The 20,552-nt window shown below is 41.7% G+C and overlaps 1 protein-coding gene across 2 annotated transcripts; it reads right to left on the minus strand.

Annotated features, from left to right (window-relative positions):
- Nucleotides 1-480: 480 nt before the first annotated feature.
- Nucleotides 481-16,671, minus strand: LOC115143087 (phosphatidylinositol 5-phosphate 4-kinase type-2 gamma-like). 2 transcript variants are annotated; one of them, XM_029683113.2, is made up of 11 exons: nt 16,449-16,671; nt 16,203-16,358; nt 16,019-16,116; nt 10,025-10,121; nt 9,329-9,478; nt 8,156-8,302; nt 7,160-7,198; nt 6,915-7,028; nt 6,411-6,693; nt 3,908-4,011; nt 481-3,715 (listed from the first exon to the last, which is right to left on the minus strand). In XM_029683113.2, exons 2-11 carry the CDS (start codon nt 16,350-16,352, stop codon nt 3,635-3,637), a joined length of 1,263 nt encoding a protein of 420 aa, XP_029538973.1. In that variant the 5' UTR covers nt 16,353-16,358; nt 16,449-16,671; the 3' UTR covers nt 481-3,634. The 2 variants fall into 2 exon arrangements, with proteins under 2 accessions (XP_029538973.1, XP_029538972.1); XM_029683112.2 differs by having other exon boundaries at nt 16,203-16,671.
- Nucleotides 16,672-20,552: the final 3,881 nt, after the last annotated feature.

The raw sequence follows: 20,552 nt of genomic DNA on the forward strand, positions 1-20,552 counted from the left end.
ACAGTTGGTAGCGATAATGCACCTTAAATTTGGTTGCCAACCACCATATAAAATCCAAAAATGATGAACAAGAGATTAACCAAAGAAAACAAACTAGGTTTCCCTTTTTATCTGTGGATTAATTGGCAAAGTAGAGAACACACAATTTTCTATGACTTACAAAGCACCATATGTATTTTAGAAAAAAAAAGAAAAAAACAGCAAGATAGCTAAATGGCCATGAATGTTAATTTAACACTGAAAAGTATGGACCCGTGTAGGCACGGGCCCCGTGTTAAATTTAACACTGTCAGTGTTGATTTAACACTGGATAATTTGCTAGGTCTATGCCTTAAATTACATTACTAATAAAATATGATAAGAACTTTGGGAATACTGTGACTCACCTTACTGTAGGCCTATTAGGATATCTGGATTTATGGGAGAGACAGAACTTCCGAAAATGTAACACAGATAATTTAGTAGATATCAACTCAAACATAGATTTAAAGAAACATTTAATGTAATTTGTACAAATTATATTAGTGAGTGGTTCCTAATCCGTGACCAGATCTTTTATTTCTATGGCTCCGTATCCGTGAGTGTGCATAAAAACAAAATGTAAGGAAGGAATTTTGAAATTATTTATACTTTAACTTTTGATACTTATGTATATTTACTTTTGATATATAAGTATATTTAAAACCAAATACTATTAGGCTTTTACTCAAGTAATATTTTACTGGGTGACTTTCACCAGAGTCATTTTCTATTAAAAATGTATCTTGACTTTACCCAAGTTTGACAATTGGGTACTTTTTCCACCACTGCCTGTTTGAGATTACCATGAATTGATTTAACGTTTGATTTGTTACGTTAAATAATTCAGTAATGTCTCGAAGAAATGATGGTAATCATCTGTTTTTATCACCAGAAAGAAACTGCTAGCCATTGGTTGCTAACAGCTGAGAACGGCTAGCTAACTGGCAAGCACAAAAACACTTTGGGAAACAAAAACTTTGGGAACAGACCCCTAGAAATCGTCCCTAGTGGCGAAAGTAAGAACTGCCGAAAATGCACAGCAAAGTGGAGAAAAATGATAGTCAAGTTTTTTTTTAAAGTTGTATTTATAGTGGAATACTAACACAAAATAAACATGACACCGTTTGTAAACGATAACACTGGATGTGAATGCTGGAATTAGACAATTAACTATGCAAATCTGCAAAAACTGTGTGCCTTAAGGAGATAGATGCCCGGCTCAAATAGAAGCATGTTCTAATAAAAGGCAGTTGTGTTCAGTGATTTAAGAAAATAAACACCCCGGCTATTAATTGAAGTTTTATGGTTTCTCATACAATTATATTTTGTTTTGACAATATATGTTGCAATGTAAATGTAACAGTATAACTTTAATCCGTCCCCTCGCCCATACCCGGGCTCAAACCAGGGACCCTCTGCAACACATCAACAACAGTCACCCACGAAGCATCGTTACCCATCGCTCCACAAAAGCCGTGGCCCTTGCAGAAAAAGGGGAACCACTACTTCAAGGTCTCAGAGCAAGTCACGTCATCGATTGAAACACTATTTAGCGTGCACCACCAACTAAGCTAGCGTTTCACATCAGTTACATAAATACCTGCGTCGTTTTGCCTTTTTGCATAGGAAACATCAAGCTCGTGAAGGAGGGATACACAATTATGATAGCTAGTGACTGAGGATGAAAAACCTGCTGACCACGAGATGTCCTTGTATACCTATATTTACATCAAATGCACTTGATTTTTCATCAGTACTGTGCGAATTACAAGCCCATTCAATCTATTTTGGGGCATCTATAATATGTTTTAATTGTTTATACCTAGCAGGGGTGTACTTCAAATCATTTGTCTTCATGAATGGTTTCATGTGTGCTTGGTTACATACCCCATCTTAAAATGTAAGAAGGCATTTGATATCACAAACAGGCTGCATTTCCATTTGTCCTGGATTGTCATTTCTTATTTAGTTAGCCCCACCTCACCCAAAAATACAAATCAGTTTACAGAGAAAATACATAGATGTGTGTATGTGTCTAACAGATCCATAAGTGTTCTCCAAAATGTCCCAGATATGTCAATATACAAATCATGTGCAATAGTAATAGTTTACACCAGTGCAGCAAGTTAGTGAACTCTATTAAGTACTGTTGAAATCAATTTGATCTGTGGGGATACATTGACACCTAGTAGCGGTCGTATGGTTAATTTCTCCCTAACTATAATTTCACTGTTTGTTTTGATTGGGTAGGTCCCTGAAACGGTCTCTACTTCTTTGTTGTGCAAGAACTACAAGCCAAATGTCAGAGAAATTGTGGACTAAATATGCAATATATTGAGAAATATTTCTTATTGTTATCCGATACCTGTGTATGTGCAGGAATGTTTGCGTCCCATAGGTTGCAATTTGGTTGTAATGTTGACACATCACCAGAAACGATCAACCATCTTGGACAACACTGGTCCTGCCATGCATGCAAAGCTAGTTAACATGATAACTGGTATACCTTCTTAGCTAATTCATCAAACAGTATTTTATGTGCACGATGGCACTTAGAGCCTTGTCTCTCATATGGACCTTACTGCCACTACCGGTCGTCTAGCTAGCCACGTAGCCACCAGGGTTGCATCGGTTTCCAATGGACTTGAATACAGCTTGTTAGCTAACACTAGCATCACTAGCATGCTAACGTTAGCTAGCTAATGACGATAAACCTTCGTCATGGGTCCGCAAATCAAGCAAATGGTACTGAACTCATGACAAAATCATTGACATTGTAGTGGTTTTGTTTTTTCTTAGTGACATTGCGAATATCATATTTTTGCAATTTAATTCCGATTTAACTAGCCATTAATCTAATCTGGGTTCGGCATTAGAAAATGAATGAGACATACTGCGAGAATTTGCGCACTCACGGATACGGAGCCTGAGAAATAAAAGATCCGCTCACGGATTAGGAGCCACTCCCAATATATTAAGATACATCAGTGATTTCAAAAGACTTAAAGGCATTTCTCCACCTTTTGATTTAAGGAAATCTAGGCAAAGAAGGACATCGATCAGTCTTTCTAAAATACCAGTCCAGTGTGTCCATAAATGAATAGCCATCGCTACGGTCACTCCTTCCTTTTGTGCCTCCATCCAGTCAGAATCAGCTGGAAGAACATGCCACAAAGACAATGCTCTCTCTCTTCCCATCGTCACCGAAGCCATTCAAACGCACTCTGTTGTCAGACTTCCACAGCGAATAGAATTCTGCCAGGTCTCCAAAATTCCAGTCAACCAGAACTCGAGGCATGTGACGATGTAGTTTCTCTCGTGTTCCACAGGTGGCAAAGCTAGTACCAAGAGTCTTTTTTTTAAACTTCAATTAAATAAATATCTTTAAAAAACGGTATATTTTTTAGTTAATATACTGTATATTTTCTCTGTAGTTATCTATATACAAAATCATCTACTTGAATTGATTCATGAAATCAAAAAGCAGTGTCGTTAAATATTAGAATCAAATAGTGTCTGTTAGATAATGAATTGTAACAACAAGGTACTAAATGGGGAGTTTTTTCGTATCGAGTCGGCCATGGTACTGTAGATGTAGCTGTTTTCTGGTAAGCTAGGCAAAGATCTTAGCAATGAACTCACGGAACCTCTTTGCATACTGCTCAGGGTGAACGGTGGAGATTTCTGCCCCAGACTAGGAATCACAAAAACACAACATGTCAAATACAGATATTGATAAATCAACAACTAACTTTTCAGATAGAAAACATCTTGAAAAACAATTGGAAAATGTGGGTATTTCCTACCCCCTAAAAGTTTCTAAAGTACAGTTCAGAATTTATACTCAACTCTATTGCAAGCATGCACGCATCTGTGTGTCACTCACCCCATGTTTGACGGTCTTGGCAGCATGAGCAGCTTTCTTCTTGGTGTCATAGTGAGTCAGGACGTCAATCAGACCCATGAAGTACACCTCCCTCTGGGGTGCACCTACAGCAGCAAGACAAGGCTATCACACAGTGGATAGACAATCATCACTCCCCCACTGACTGACCTCAAATTTAGGAAGAAAAAAATATACATTTTTGTATTCTATCAGAAAAACATATTGGTCAAGCTCAGGCACTTAACGGTGAACATTTGAACAGGATTTGAACTTCTCTATCAAACATATTTTGTCTTTAATTTAGCCTAACAGGGTGGACATTTATGAGTGGAACATACAGACTAACAACATGAAACATGGAAAAATAGATACAACTAAGTGTTTCTAGTTATCTAGCTTTGCACCATAGTTTTCCCACCAAAGAAATGATGACACTTCTTGAATGTGGTGCCATTGTAGGAAGAGGTCGTTTTCTTAAATGGAAAATTACAACCCACTTACAGGGTGATAAGTGATAGAGAGACACAGAAAATCTGAAATAAAATAAATACAATAATCATGAAAAAACACTAATGATGAAAAAGACTAACTAGGACTATAAAATAATGAAGAAAGATTTGAAACATTTTATTTTATGGCTTATATTTCTTGTAGAAGTAAATAACATCTGGAGACATGGCCAAAATGCCTACATTCACTGACAAAAAGTGTTTAAAATGCAGAAAATTCCCTTTCAGGATCCATATTTTGGTGTTAAGGTAAAGGACACCTGATCTTATATTTAAAGCCTTTTGGAATCCAAATTTTATACTAAATAAGAACTGATATTTCCTCGGGACAGAAAAGGAACCGCATATTAGGAATGACCCTGCCGCTAGAAATGTGAAGTAGCTAGCAAGTTTACTAGATAGCGACAGTAGTTAGTAACCAAACAGACTTGCTAGTTTAGCTAACCGAACCATCACTCCCAGTTTGCTATTATTAAAATCTAAATCAACAAGGCCAGTAATGTTTTCAATTTGACTTTTGCTTTCAAAAGCACCTCAAACATTGAACATAAGAATGAACTACAGTCACTGAATTCTACCGTGCAAATATACTGTGTGTTATTTAAGTGATAATGCCCGAGAAGCCAGTGTTTTTAGGATATAATGGCACAGGTTTTGTTAGGCCCGAGACAAAATCGTCAATATATCCTCCAGCTTCGAGGGCATTATCACTTTTATACAACGGATTACCAACATATTCAAATAATGACTGACATATTTTCATTAAAAACATTATTTTGATTAATTTATTCATACTCTTTCATCCTTCCACAATATATAGTCCCAACACAAATCTAGGGTTGCTACCCAAGCCAGCTGGTCATTTGTTCTATCAGTTCGGTTTCCAAAGACGCGACCCAGTCATTCAGTCTTTTTGTTCTCAATCTACGGACGCGACCCAGTCGTTCGTTCTAAATGTTCTATTGCCATACTGGCTGGCAACGTTCTTATCCCATGCTTGCTAGCCAATTTACAGTCACGTCAAACAGTGCAGCCAGAATAACAACAGTAGCTGCATTTGCATTTGTTGAAGCTGTTTTCTAGTGACATTTATTTAGATACATCCATAAGAATGAGCAAATGAGGTGTGATTTCACCTGGCATAGAACATGTGCTCTCTTATCAGGACACTGTTGTTCAGAGGAGCTAGCCAACAACACAGTTAACACAATCACTTCAAACTGAAGCAGGAAAGACTGCAAACTTTGTTTCTTTTTACCTTTTTTCAATTGACATTTCTTTGTATACATCCATAAAAATGATGCCAGCTGATTCATTATTTCAACTGGCTGAGAAACGGTGCCTGCCTGTCTGTATCTTTCCGACATGTTCATTACTATGGGATGGCTGGAGATGGAATTTGATTACTGAAACAATGTTGCAAATGTCAGAGAGACAGACAGCAAGGTTTATACAAATGTCCATTGTTGAAAACTAAATGTTAGTCTAAAAGAAATGTGAGATAATGTCTAGATGAGTTTTAAAGTGATGATCAAGTTTAGAAATTATCTGGCAGGGCTGATGAGACAATGGATTGCACAGTCAGATGGAACAGGAATAAATAGGCATTTAATGTCATAGATGTAGCCGGTGGTAACTCATGGTATAGACACCGGCTAGAATGAGATTAACCAATCAGCATTAGAACCACTATTTGTATAAAAGGAAATAATGCCCTTCAAGCCAATCAGAAACAACTATTCAACAATGCCATGGTTTATATCAATGTATCCAATAGTTAGATCATCAATGACCATACAAAACATCCAAGACATCAAAAAAGAAACCATTCCTCTTTGAATCATTGTTCTGATCAGCTACAAAATTCACTAGTTGGGGCTCAGAACTAAATAGAACGTAATTTGTCATCCTAGCAATATGCCTAAAAATCTGCCATCTTGGTCAGGAAAACTTTAATTCTAGAAGTTAATTATAGGATCTCTATGGGGACTCACCCACAGCACTCTGAATGGCGTAGACGTCTACATAAGGGTCAAACTCCCCGGGCCCCAGGGGTTTAAAGGAGTTCATGTAGCCAGCGATGCCCTCAGGGGAGGTGCCATAGGAGCCCACAGCAGGAGCAGGAGTCAGGCTGTTCTCCTCCTCCTCCTCCTCCTCCTCGTCCTCCGCATCATAATCATCATACGACTCCTCCTCCATCTCCTCCTCCTCCACCCGGCCCACATCGTGGATCCCCAGCAGCAGGCTGTAGTCCATGATCCTCAGATGCACCAGGAACTGTAGAGAGAAAAAGAGCGAGAGAGAAAGGGAGACAGACACACACAGAAGAAAAGACAAACATAGTACAGTTAGCCAATTACAACAGCTCAGTCACATTTGTCTGTTCATCTTTCCTCCCTCTCAACCCACACTGGGGCATCCCTCTCAGCCAGCCACTCTGCACTGATGCATATTGTACTGCTGTGCAACTGATGCTGTGCCATGTCTCGGACACTCACCTCCACGTCTCTATTGAGCTTGTCCATGATCCTCTCCTTCTCCTCCTCACTCACATAAACCTTCTGCATGTTATTCCTGAAGTCCACATCTTTGTACGTGGGCAACTCTTTCTCCTGAAAACACAACGAGAAAGAGGGGAAAGGGAGCAAGTCAATAAGAGAACCACTTTGGATCTACATGTTGATCAATTTCAAAATATCCCACAACTCACTTTTGAAAATAAATCCATTTGCTATGATCTTACCTTTTCCTTTAAACTCGCTTCACGGGACACCAGAGACCCCTGATAAAAGAACACATTCTGTTTACAAACCTGCCTGTTACCAATTATCCTGCCGAGGGCGCTGTAGGACTATTTTCCAGCTTGTGTTACTTGTTTATGTCTGGCTGACACCGCAGAGACTGGCTCGCTACAATTATTAGTGGCTATTTACTTGTTTCCTATTTACTATCTATTTGATACTTGTTACTGTGTTATAACCTTCATCTACTGGTCGATTACAGTCGTTGTTGTGCCTTACTTTGTAAGAGCCTACTATATCTATTATCATATACAGTTATTAGCCATGGTTGCTATTGCTCATCACTGCAATGTATAATCATATACAGTCCTTCATATTGAGCTATTCCAGTTCTATGCCATTACAGTGTTGAACCTCATTCATACCCATTTGTTACTCTGCTATAGTCATTGTAGCCTATATGTTTATATTCATTATTCCCTTTTTGTACCTTTCAGAACCAACCCCATGTACCCATGTTCTAGTGTGTGTAAATGAAGTTTCCCTGTGTGTGTGTGTAACTCTGTGAGGCTGCGTTATTCTCTAACCAGGGGCGGAGAGCCGGGTTGCTTTCTTTCACTGCAAGTAATTACATCTATGGTGGAACTGAGCAAAACTACTGTGGACAGAATGGGTAACGACACCAGTATACCATCTAGTGGTCCGTCTGTGTGAGAGCATAATCTCAATATAACCACATTATTGTAATTAGACTAACTTGATCCTGAGCCCAAACCAGTAACATACCTCATATCCACAACATGGAACATCATAGAACTGATGATGAGTGACCTGAATATATGGGCTAAATGTTGTTACATAATTTGAAAAAACCCAAATGTGCTTGCACTCAAAATATCCTAAACATGATGTATTGAAAAAGTGTATAGGACTTTCTTTATGACTACTGCTGATGCAAAAAGGTATTTTATAAAATAATGTGATTGATTGATTGATACCTTAAGGTCGTACTTCCTGTGAACGTTGAGCCTGTGGCTGAACATGTTCCTCATAACGATGAGGTAGGTGTCCTCACTCTCCACGGTCACCCGGTACATGGCCAGAAACTGAGGCAGCAGCGTGCTGCCGTGACACGTCACTATGTGCTGGCAGAGAGGGAGACGCAGGGACGATGTGGGTGAGGTGATCAAGAGCTTAATAAAGTATGCAGTTATTTTATTTAAGTGTGATGCTGCATCTGTATATGAGATTGCTTCTCAACTCCAGTACAGGACGTGCAGAGCATTGTTCCAGGACTACCTTGCCTGATGACTCCTTGCTTTCCCCAGTCCAGCTGGCCGTGCTGCTGCTCCAGTTTCAACAGTTCTGCCTGCGGCTTTGGAACCCTGACCTGTTCACCGGACGTGCTACCTGTCCCAGACCTGCTGTTTTCAACTCTCTAGAGACAGCAGGAGCGGTAGAGATACTCTGAATGATCAGCTATGAAAAGCCAACTGACATTTACTCCTGAGGTGCTGACCTGTTGCACCCTTGACAACTACTGTGATTATTATTATTTCACCATGCTGGCCATCTATGAACATTTGAACATCTTGGTCATGTTCTGTTATAATCTCCACCCGGCACAGCCAGAAGAGGACTGGCCACCACCTCATAGCTTGGTTCCTCTCTAGGTTTCTTCCTAGGTTCTGGCCTTTCTAGGCAGTTTTTCCCAGCCACAGTGCTTCTACACCTGCATTGCTTGCTGTTTGAGGTTTTAGGGTGGGTTTCTGTACAACACTTTTGAGATATCAGCTGATGTAAGAAGGGCTTAATCAATAAATCCAATGATTGATATAATCACTAATTGAATCAGCTGTATAGCATGTTAGCAGACACGCATAGAATTCCAGTCCTTGCGCTAATGCTAGTTAGCATTGGCTCGCAAAACTACATCCAACTTTCTTCTTACTGGACACAAAGACATAAAAGTGGTATCCACGAGTTCATCTGACCGGGGGAGTAGATAAAGGGCCTCGTTGCCAAAATCCCGAAGTATCACTTTTAATGCTGAGTTGGAACAAAAGCTTAAAACACCCATCTCCAGGACCAGCTTTGCACTCTCACTGTTGCACAGTTGTGTACTAAAGGGAATAGGTTGCCAGATGGGAATAGGGTGTCAGTGTTGTTACCTGGTGATATTCAGATAGGATGTTGTGCATGTCCTCCACTTCCTCACTGGAGATCTGTTTGAGTTTCAGGGTGCGATCATATGATGTCAGCAGCAGCCCCACTCCGTGACCATCCCCGTCCTTCACCGGAGGGCTGCGTGCCAGAGAAGCCTTGGTATCAGAGGCGATATGGAGTTAAGAGAAGTGCAACAGCCACCAATAATATCTAAAAACCTTTCCTTTGTTTTTGTTATGAAAAACATTTTAAATCTCGGTACATAAAAGGGTATGGTTAACCACAAAATCTAACTTTGACAGATGTTTTCATGACTGAAACATAAATCAAATGTGGAGTTTATGTTTTTCTAACACAGCATCAAAACAGATGGTAGATGCATCTCTTGGAAGAAAATTGGGATATGACTGATTAAACGGACATAGGACCAGTAAAATTCCATCACCTTTGAATGGCAACTCTCCCCCAAAATCACACGAGTCCCTATTAATGCCACATAACCTGTGACAATGACAATCGACAGACACCACTATGTGAGAACATGCAGTGAACACACAGACCTTACCTACCAACCAATCCATGCAAATATTATGCCAACCTCATGCAAATTTAAAACTGCCCCATTCAATCCTACCCCCTTTCTAGTAGGCCATCAAAGACACAGAGCTTATAAAGACTCACCATGTTGTGGGTATTCATACCTGATAATCCAGATCCTCGATTCCAAAGCGCTCTCGGAGATTGCGGAACACCTGTGGACAATACTCTTTGAACTTGAAATGTCCTGGAAGATTCTCTCTGTAGAGAAACAAATAATAGAGATCAAAAGTGTAAATATTGATGTTTATTACAGCTTTATATTATTTTGGGGGGATTTCCGATCATACAAGTAGAACGAATGGGGATGCATGCCTCTTCTACTCATTCTAATTCTAAGGGTTTTATAAGGTTAGGCCTATATAAATTCAACATTCACAAACATAAGGACTATAATTCTACATATTGTAGACAAACATGAGAAACACCAGAACCAGACTTCAACTTAATGACCTGATGCACTACACCTATTAACCACGAGGACATGGATATCATTTGGCCTCTATTCTGCATGTTGTTTTGCATCTCCCCCTTTCCCTCTCCTCTCCCTACTTGAGGCAGGAATTTCACACTTCATTGTTCAGAAACGGGACAACACGCTTCTAATCATTCTCCCAAGTGCTTTCAGCTGTGTACTACAACTTAGGGAGGAAAGCAGAGAAGAGAACAGACTGTAAATACAAGGATCGGAATGAGCAACTTGTACAACTGAGCTCAATAACTGATTAATATTATGAATAGTGTATTGAAGAATAATCTGAGGACAAGCTCAAATCAATTATATTGTTGCAACCACCACCGTGCAATAACCATTTTGGATGAGTAGGTTTTGCAGTCCACGGGCTACTGTAAAAATAGCATTGCAATAATAATTGGATTAATAATAGAGGATGGCATTTCTGAGGACATCTGATTGATATTACGATATCTGAACCACTGTGCCTATCATTCCAAAATGATTTCAAAGGACTTTCTCATTCTTGTGCAAATGAAAAAGAATCCAAACAAAGTAAAGTGGGAGCAATCCTTCACCAGGGCCTGAATTCCTGACCAGATTAAAGGATTGGAAAACTCTACCAAATCTCATTGAGGTTTATACAGTTTACGGGCTCTGCCTAAGAAACATGCAGGACCCCACTGTACAATAACAACACAAAATGAGACATCAGAGCTGCCAATCTCTGGCCTTTGACAAATACAAGAATACACTTTATTTTTATTAGACTCATCTCTGTCACTTCTGTGTGTCTCTCTCTCACACACACTCTCTCTCTCTCCGATTCCTTTCACATTCCTTTCAGTGGACATGTCATCGTGAGTCTAATTGCGCTGTCTACTTAGCCATTGAGCGTCATGGTGTTTGTGTGAGCTGAGCTGCACCGAGAGATTAAACAATCCCTGCTCTGGTCCACACACAGGACATTTCTTTCTCTTTTAGAATAGTATGAGCACTTTACTGTAAATCCTCCTTCTTAAAAACCTGCAAGACTCCAAAGCTCTCAATAATGCTTTATAGGTAGCAGTGTTTCCCACAAACACTCCCTCTCTCATCTCTGCACAGAAATGCAGCTTCATACGTAGTGCTCGCCTTAGATAAACCTATCTTCTAATATGCAATTATTGCTAGAACAGAAAATTGGTTTGTGGCAAAGATCAGGGCCGGTTCCAGGCATAAGCAACATAAACGATATCTTAGGTCCACGTTGCGGCCGGGGGCCCTCGACCACATTTTTTTTAGGAACTCAGTCGGGGTCTCATCTTACTAAGAATAGTAGAATAAACCATGTGAAATTCCAAAATGTGGTTGTGCATCAGCAGTTTCTCTCTTGTTATGTCAGTCACTGACTGTCACTCAATGTCAGCAAACAATGTTTAGACTGGTAGTTTTCTACATTTGTAGTAAATATGACCGAAAACTGACTGGACAAGCAGCAAACGTGCTCCAGGGGGCTCCCATTGATTTTGTTCGTAATTTTCACTCAGATATCATAATAACATGACACAAGACTCTACACAATTTGTAGAATTGCAGGAAATTAGCTTTAAAACGTGCAAAAATGTATCCCACATCATGGCAAAATTTGTATATTTGCAGGAAATTAGCAGTAACTGCAATTGTATGCTCTCTGCCCCTTGGCAAAATGTGTATAATTGTGTAAAAACTTAACTTAAAAAAGGTCCAATGCATCTGTTTTTTAAAAATCTCACTATCAAATCATTTCAGGGTAACAATTAAGTACCTTACTGTGATTGTTTTACCATTTTAATTTAAAACATTGAAAAATAGCTTCTGAGTAAAAGTCATTGAGAGCATCCTCAATTGTTGCATCACTGCCTGGTATGGCAACTGCTCGGCCTCTGACCCGCAAGGCTCAGAGGTAGTGCGTACAGCCCAGTACATCACCGGAGCAAAGCTTCCTCCCATCCAGGACCTCTATACCAGGCGGTGTCAGGGGAAGGACCTAAAAATTTGTTAAAGACTCCAGCCACCCTAATCATAGACTGTTCTCTCTGCTAACGCATGGAAGCGGTACCGGAGCGCCAAGTCATTGTCCAAGAGGATTCTAAACAGCTTCTACCCCTAAGCCATAAGACTCCTGAACATCTAATCAAATGGCTACACATACTTTACCACCACAGACAGCTGCTGGCAGGAAACCACTCACCCAGAGGCGGCGCTCTTAGTGGCCGGAGACATAATGCAGGGAAACTTAAATCAGTTCTACCAAATTTCTATCAACATGTTAAATGTGCAACCAGAATTTTAAAAAAATCACCTGTACTCCACACACAGAGATGCGTACAAAGCTCTCCCTCGCCCTCCATTTGGTAAATCCAACCACAATTCTATCCTCCCGATTCCTGCTTACAAGCAAACATTAAAGAAGGAAGCACCAGTGACTCGGTCTATAAAAAAAGTGGTCAGATGAAGCAGATTCTAAACTACAGGACTGTTTTGCTATCACAGACTGGAACATGTTCCAGGATTCTTACGATGGCATTGAGGAGTACACAACATCAATCACTGGCTTTATCAATAAGTGCATCGAGGACATCGTCCCCACAGTGACTGTACGTACATACCCCAACCAGAAGCCATGGATTACAGGCAACATTCACACTGAGCTAAAGGGTAGAGCTGCCGCTTTCAAGGTGCGGGACTATAACCCGGAAGCTTACAAGAAATCCTGCTATGCCCTGCGACGAACCATCAAACAGGCAAAGCGTCAATACAGGGCTAAGATTGAATCATACTACACCGGCTCCAACGCTTGCAAACTATTACAGACTACAAAGGGAAGCACAGCCTCGAGCTGCTCAGTGATATGAGCCTACCAGACGAGCTAAATCACTTCTATGCTCGCTTCGAGGCAAGCAACACTGAGGCATGTATGTTCCGGACGACTGCGTGATCACGCTCTCCGTAGCTGACGCGAGTAAGACCTTTAAACAGGTTAACATACACAAGGCCATGGGGCCAGACGGATTACCAGGACGTGTACTCCGGGCATGTGCTGACCAACTGCCAGGTGTCTTCACTGACATTTTTTTTCTTTCTGTTTTTTGTGTGTGAATTTTTACCCCCTTTTTCTCCCCAATTTTGTGGTATCCAATTGTTAGTAGCTACCAACTTATCTCATCGCTGCAACTCCTGTACGGGCTCGGGAGAGACGAAGGTTGAAAGTCATGCGTCCTCCGATACACAACCCAACCAAGCCGCACTGCTTCTTAACACAGCGTGCATCCAACCCGGAAGCCTGCCACACCAATGTGTCGGAGGAAACACCATGCACCTGGCAACCTTGGTTAGCGTGCACGGCACCCGACCCGCCACAGGAGTCGCTGGTGCGCCCTGATTGAGTCTGTAATACCAACATGTTTTAGGCAGACCACCATAGTCCCTGTGCACAAGAACACAAAGGCAACCTGCCTAAATGACTACAGACCCATAGCACTCACGTCCGTAGCCATGAAGTGCTTTGAAAGGTTGGTCATGGCTCACATCAACACCATTATCCCAGAAACCCTAGACCCCCTCCAATTTGCATACCGCCCAAACAGATCCACAGATGATGCAATCTTTATTGCGCTCAACACTGCCCTTTCCCACCTGGACAAAAGGAACACCTATGTGAGAATGCTATTCATTGACTACAGCTCAGCGTTCAACACCATAGTGCCCTCAAAGCTCATCACTAAGCTAAGGATCCTGGGACTAAACACCTCCCTCTGCAACTGGATCTTGGACTTCCTGACCGTCCGTCCCCAGGTGGTGAGGGTAGGTAGCAACACATCTGCCACGCTGATCCTAAACACTGGAGCTCCACAGGGGTGATTGCTCAGTCCCCTGCTGTACTCCCTGTTCACCCACGACTCCAACACCATCATTAAGTTTGCAGACGACACAACAGTGGTAGGCCTGATCACCGACAACGACGAGACAGCCTATAAGGAGGAGGTCAGAGACCTGGCCAGGTGGTGCCAGAATAACAACCTATCCCTCAACGTAACTAAGACTAAGGAGATGATTGTGGACTACAGGAAAATAGGACCGAGCACTCCCCCATTCTCATCGACAGGGCTGTAGTGGAGCAGGTTGAGAGCGTCAAGTCCCTTGGTGTCCACATCAACAACAAACTAGAATGGTCCAAACACACCAAGACAGTGTGAAGAGGTCATAACAAAGCCTATTCCCCCCTCACGAAATTAAAAAGATTTGGCATGGGTCCCGAGATCCTCAAAAGGTTCTACAGTTGCAACATCGAGAGCATCCTGGTCGCATCACTGCCTGGTACTGCAATTGCTCGGCCTCCGACCGCAAGACACTAGAGAGGGTAGTGCGTATGGCCCAGTACATCACTGGGGCTAAGCTGCCTGGCATCCAGGACCTGTACATCAGGCAGTGTCAGAGGAAGGCCCTAAAAATGGTGAAAGATCCCAGCCACCCCAGTCATAGACTGTCCTCTCTACTACTGCATGGCAAGCGGTAACGGAGTGCCAAGTCTAGGACAAAAAGTATTCTCAACAGTTTCTACCCCCAAGCCATAAGACTCCTGAACAGGTAATGGCTACCCAGACTATTTGCATTGTGTGCCCTCCCCAACCCCTCTTTTACGCTGCTGCTACTCTTTTTATCATATATGCATAGTCACTTTAACTATACCTTCATGTACATACTACCTCAATTGGGCCAACCAACCTGCATTGTGTCCCGCCACCCGTCAACCCCTCTTTTACGCTACTGCTACGCTCTGTTCATCATATATGCATAGTCACTCTAACCATATCTACATGTACATACTACCTCAATCAGCCTGACTAACCAGTGTCTGTATGTAGCCTCGCTACTTTTATAGCCTCGCTACTGTATATAGTCTGTCTTTTTACTGTTATTTTTATTTCTTTACTTACCTATTGTTCACCTAACACCTTCTTTGCACTATTGTTTAGAGCCTGTAAGTAAGCATTTCACTGTAAAGTCTACACCTGTTGTATTTGGCGCATGTGACAAACCCAATTTGATTTGATTTGAATTTCTCAAGCAAGAATTTTGCTAGGACTGTCTGGGAGTGGTCTGCATGGGGAGGGGAAAACTGAAAAGTAGCTATTGTTGTCAGAGAGGTTTGGAACTCTTATTGGTCTATTAACTAATTTACCGCATGGTGCTGTCATAATGGAAGGCCAATAATCCATCCCACCAAAATAGGCTGAAATTTCAGCTGGTCTTTCAAACAGCTGTTACACTAATAGGCCATTATCATCATGTTCTCAGTTACACAGTATTATTCCAACCTTAGTGTGTAAAATAACATTTTTGATTGAGGTAGGCCTTTAAAACAACACCATTCACTCTACGCCCCATGGAAAAATGTGTACAATTCAAGGAAATGAATTTTAAAACTAAAAGGGCCACCAAATCTTGCTTAGGGCCCCCGAAAGGCTAGAGCCTGCCCTGGCAGAGATTGTGTGACAAATTTAGAACAATTGAATCAAGAAGGGGATTTATAAATCAGATGACATGATTAACTCTCCACTTGAGCAAGGATCAATATATCTATTTTTGACGGAGTTGTATGGAGTCTAGTAAAGTAGCCTACTTGTTAAAGAGATGGTTGTTAACTTTGATCTTGGTATTGGCTTTGAAGTCATCAGGAAGCAGCATGACGGGGACAGGCACCTGGACCAGGTCATTAATCTGCAGATAGTGGATACGTTACACTGTTAGAACACACACAATAATAATAATAATAATCAACAAAAACATTGATTTAATCGACGTACCGAGTGATTGACTCCCCACATAAGGACGCTTAGAATAGGGTCACTGGCTCGGAACACCTCCACTTTCTGCTGTACAAAATGTTTCTTCTTTGTCTTCGTTTTGGCAGCCAGGATACTCAAAGGGCTCGAACTGGCACCCGGAGAAGCCATTGCGCGCTTAAAGTACAATAAACAATAGTCTGAGTTGGCTGCAATGAAGAGCAGCGGACAAAAAAAAAGTTGTTGATTTTGTTTACATGAATTCACCTTTGGTTTGGTGTTGTTATTCGGTCCCAAGTTTGTGACGCTGCCACGACAAACTCCTTCAATGACTCCCTGGTTTTATTATTTCCTTTTGCCTTATTAAGTGACTCTGTTGCCCCAATAGTCGCCGAAAAACAAACTCAGATCACATTAAAGACACTCGCCATCATCTAGCATCACCTACCCAGTGCCCAGTTGACAGGTGCGCAACGATTTCAGCGCTCGCGCACTCCGCCCACAAATGCAGCAACATCAAATCTAATTTTATTCGTCACATGCCTCGAAACAGGGAAAAGTTTGTTTTGGGGACTAACCATGGAGAAAAGTTTGTAAAACAATCAATGATACATGTAATAATAGATACACCATGAGTAACAATAACTAAGGGGTAGCCGTACCGAGTTGATGTTTCAAAACAAGTTATTGCAAAAAGGCTCACTACAGATAGTCCGGGTAGCTATTTGACTAACTATTTAGCAGTCTTATTGCTTGGGGGTTGAAGCTGTTCAGGGTCCTGTTAGTTCCATACTTGGTGCGGTCTATGACTTGGGCGCTGGAGTTTTAATTTTATTTTTAATTTAGGGCCTTCCTCTGACACCGCCTGGCAGGGAGCTCCTTCCCAGTGATGCCAAGTAGTTGCCATACCAAGCAGTGATGCTGCCAGTCATGGTACAGCTGTATAACTTTTATTTAGATTTTTTATCCTTTATTTAATTGTTTTACTTTCTTTTTTTGAGGATCTGATGGCCCATGCCAAATCGTTTGAGCCTCCTGAGGAGGATGAGGAGTTGTTGTGCCCTCTTCGCGACTGTGTTGGTGTGTTTGGACCATTCTTGATCCTCAGTGATGTGGACACTGAGGAACTTGAAGCTCTCAACCCGCTCCACTGCAGCCCCGATGATGTGAATTGGGGCGTGCTCGGCCCTCCATTTCCTGTAGTCCACAATCGGCTCCTTTATCTTGCTGACGTTGAGGGAGAGGTTGTTGAACATCTTGGCCATGTTCTGTTATAATCTCCACCCGGCACAGCCAGAAGAGGTCTGGCCACCCCTCATAGCCTGTTCCTCTCTAGGTTTCTTCCTAGGTTTTGGCCTTTCTAGGGAGTTTTTCCTAGCCACCGTGCTTCTACACCTGCATTGCTTGCTGTTTGAGGTTTTAGTCTGGGTTTCTGTACAGCACTTTGAGATATCAGCTGATGTATGAAGGGCTATATAAATACATTTGATTTGATTGGATTTGTCATGGCAGCACACTGCCCTCCTCCCTATATGCTTTCTCATCATCAACTTTGAACAGGGAATACAGGATGAGACCAAGCAGGCACCCCTGAGGGGCCCTCTTGTTGATGGTCAGTGTGGCAGATGTGTTGTTGGCTACCCTCACCACCTGGTGGCTTCCTGTCCAGGATCCAGTTGTAGAGGGAGGTGTTCAGTCCCAAGTTCCTTAGCTTAGTGATGAGCTTGGAGAGCACCATTGTTGTTTAACGCTGAGCTGTAGTCAATGAACAGCATTCTCACATAGGTGTTCCTTTTGTCCAAGTGGGAAAGGGCCGTGTGGAGTGCAATAGAGATTGCGACATCTGTGGATCTGTTGGTGCTCTATGCAAATTGGAGTGGCTCCAGGGTGTCTGGGATGATGGTGTTGATGTAAGCCATGACCAGAATTTGAAAGCATTTCATAGCTACAGATGTGAGTGCTACAGGGCGATAGTCATTCAGACAGGTTACCTTTGTGTTCTTGGGCACAGCGACTGGTGGTCTGCTTGAAACAGACTGGGTAAGGGAGAGGAGGAAAATGTCAGTAAAGACACTTGCCATTTGGTCAGCACATGCTCTGAGTACGCGTCCTGGTAATCCGTATGGCCCTGTGGCTTTGTGAATGAGCCGGTGTAGTAGGATTCGATCTCAGTCCTCTATTGAAGCTTTTCCTGTTTGAATGTTCGACAGAGGGTGTCCCGCACAGGAGGTTGGTGGCACCTTAATTGGGTAGGATAGGCTCGTGGTAATAGCTGGAGTGGAATTGTACCAAATACAGCAAAAACATGATTTACGTGTGTTACATGCCATTCCATTCACTCCATCCCAGCCATTATTATGAGCCGCCCTCCCCTCAGCAGCCTCCACTGGTGTCCCGCTCAGTGTGGATGTTGGCTGTAATCCATGACTTCTGGTTGAGGTATATACAGTGGGGAGAACAAGTATTTGATACACTGCCGATTTTGCAGGTTTTCCTACTTACAAAGCATGTAGAGGTCTGTATTTTTTATCATAGGTACACTTCAACTGTGAGAGACAGAATCTAAAACAAAAATCCAGAAAATCACATTGTATTCCGTCTCTCACAGTTGAAGTGTACCTATGATAAAAATTACAGACTGTGTAAGTGGGAAAACCTGCAGAATCGGCAGTGTATCAAATACTTGTTCTCCCCACTGTACGTACGATCACTGTGGGGACGTCGTCGACGATGCACTTATTAATGAAGCCGGTGACTGATGTGGTAAATTCCTCGATGCGTCCCAGAATATATTAGTCTGTGCTAGCGAAACAGTCCTGCAGCTTAGCATCTGCTTCATCGGATCACTTCCGTATTGAGCGTGCTACTGGTACTTCCTGTTTGAGTTTTAGCTTGGAAGGTGGAATCAGGAGGATAGAGTATGGTCAGATTTGCCAAAAGGATGGCGAGGGAGAGCTTTGTATGTGACTCTGTGTGTGGAGTAATGGTGATCTCGCTTTTTCGCCTCTAGTTGCACAGGTGACATGCTGGTAGAAATCAGTTAAAACGGATTTTAGTTATCCTGCATTAAAATCCCTGGCCACCAGGAGTGCCGCCTCTGGCTGAGCTATTTCTTATTTAGTTATGGCCCTATACAGTTCGTTGAGTGTGGTCTTCGTGCCAGCATCGGTTTGTGGCAGTAAATAGACAGCTAAGAAAATTCTAGATATATTATAGATACTCTCTTGATAAATAGTATGGTCTACAGATTATCATGAGGTATTCTAACGCAGGCGGGCCTAACCTCGAGACTTCCTTAATATTACAGATTGCGAACCAGCTGTTGTTAACAAAGAGACACACACCACCCCCCTTGAGTTTACCTGACACTGCAGTTCTGTCCTGCCGATGTATAGAAAAACCAGCTAGAATATGACCAAGTTTCCGAGAAGCATAGGATATTACATTTCTTTAGGTCCCATCTTCAGGTCTCCAGTGATTTGTATATTTGCCAATAGAACAGATGGTTGTGGCTGTTTATTTTCTCCTCTGCGTAGTTTCATCAGGGTACCCGCACGTTGGCCTCTATTTCTCTTCCACCTGTCGGGGATTAGGGCCTGGTCTGGGGTGAGCAGTATGTCCTGTGCCGCCGACTTGTTGAAATGTAAATCTTCATACAAATTGAGGTTAGTGATCGCTGTTCTGATGTCCAGAAGCTTTTTAAGGTTATAGGAAACAATGGGCAGAAACATTATGTACAAGAAGTGTTAAGATCAGTGCAAACAAAACACACAAAACCGCAGAATTGGTCAGGATCCCGAAAAACGGCCTCTATACATTCCAGCGCCATTGAATATCAAAACAATCAACTTCTCATATAACTACCTTAGATTTGTACATAATGAGTCCGTAACAATTGTTTGATATTGTTGACCTATTTTTAGATTATCATAAAGTACTAGAATATGGTTCAAATGTAATTACTCCAATGAGACTTCTCAAAAATATAAACATTTGTTTTGTGACATTTAATTCTAATTTCCCCTTTATTCCGGAATGGAGTAGAGTTACATGAGTTCAGGTCGTCCTTTTTCAATCTCCTAATAACATTTAAATGACTAAAACAAAGCAGTCTTTGTGTGTGTGTGTTTGTGTGTGTGTGTTTGCATGTGTGTGTGTTCCATTTGTATGTAAAGTCACAAATGCCAACTAATTCACTTAACATTCCTGTCTCCTGCTGTTTGAAAAATGTGTATTGTGTATCTTTTTATAAGACTCAGATTGTGATTTTGGAAGGTGAAGAACATAAAAAAAAAAAAACACACTTTAAACTTTTAAGAGCAAACTAACTCCAAAGCTCTTTGGCTTTAGATATTGTCATGGTAACTGAGA

Source organism: Oncorhynchus nerka, linkage group LG15 (genome assembly GCF_034236695.1).
Source record: "Oncorhynchus nerka isolate Pitt River linkage group LG15, Oner_Uvic_2.0, whole genome shotgun sequence".
Taxonomy (NCBI): domain Eukaryota; kingdom Metazoa; phylum Chordata; class Actinopteri; order Salmoniformes; family Salmonidae; genus Oncorhynchus; species Oncorhynchus nerka.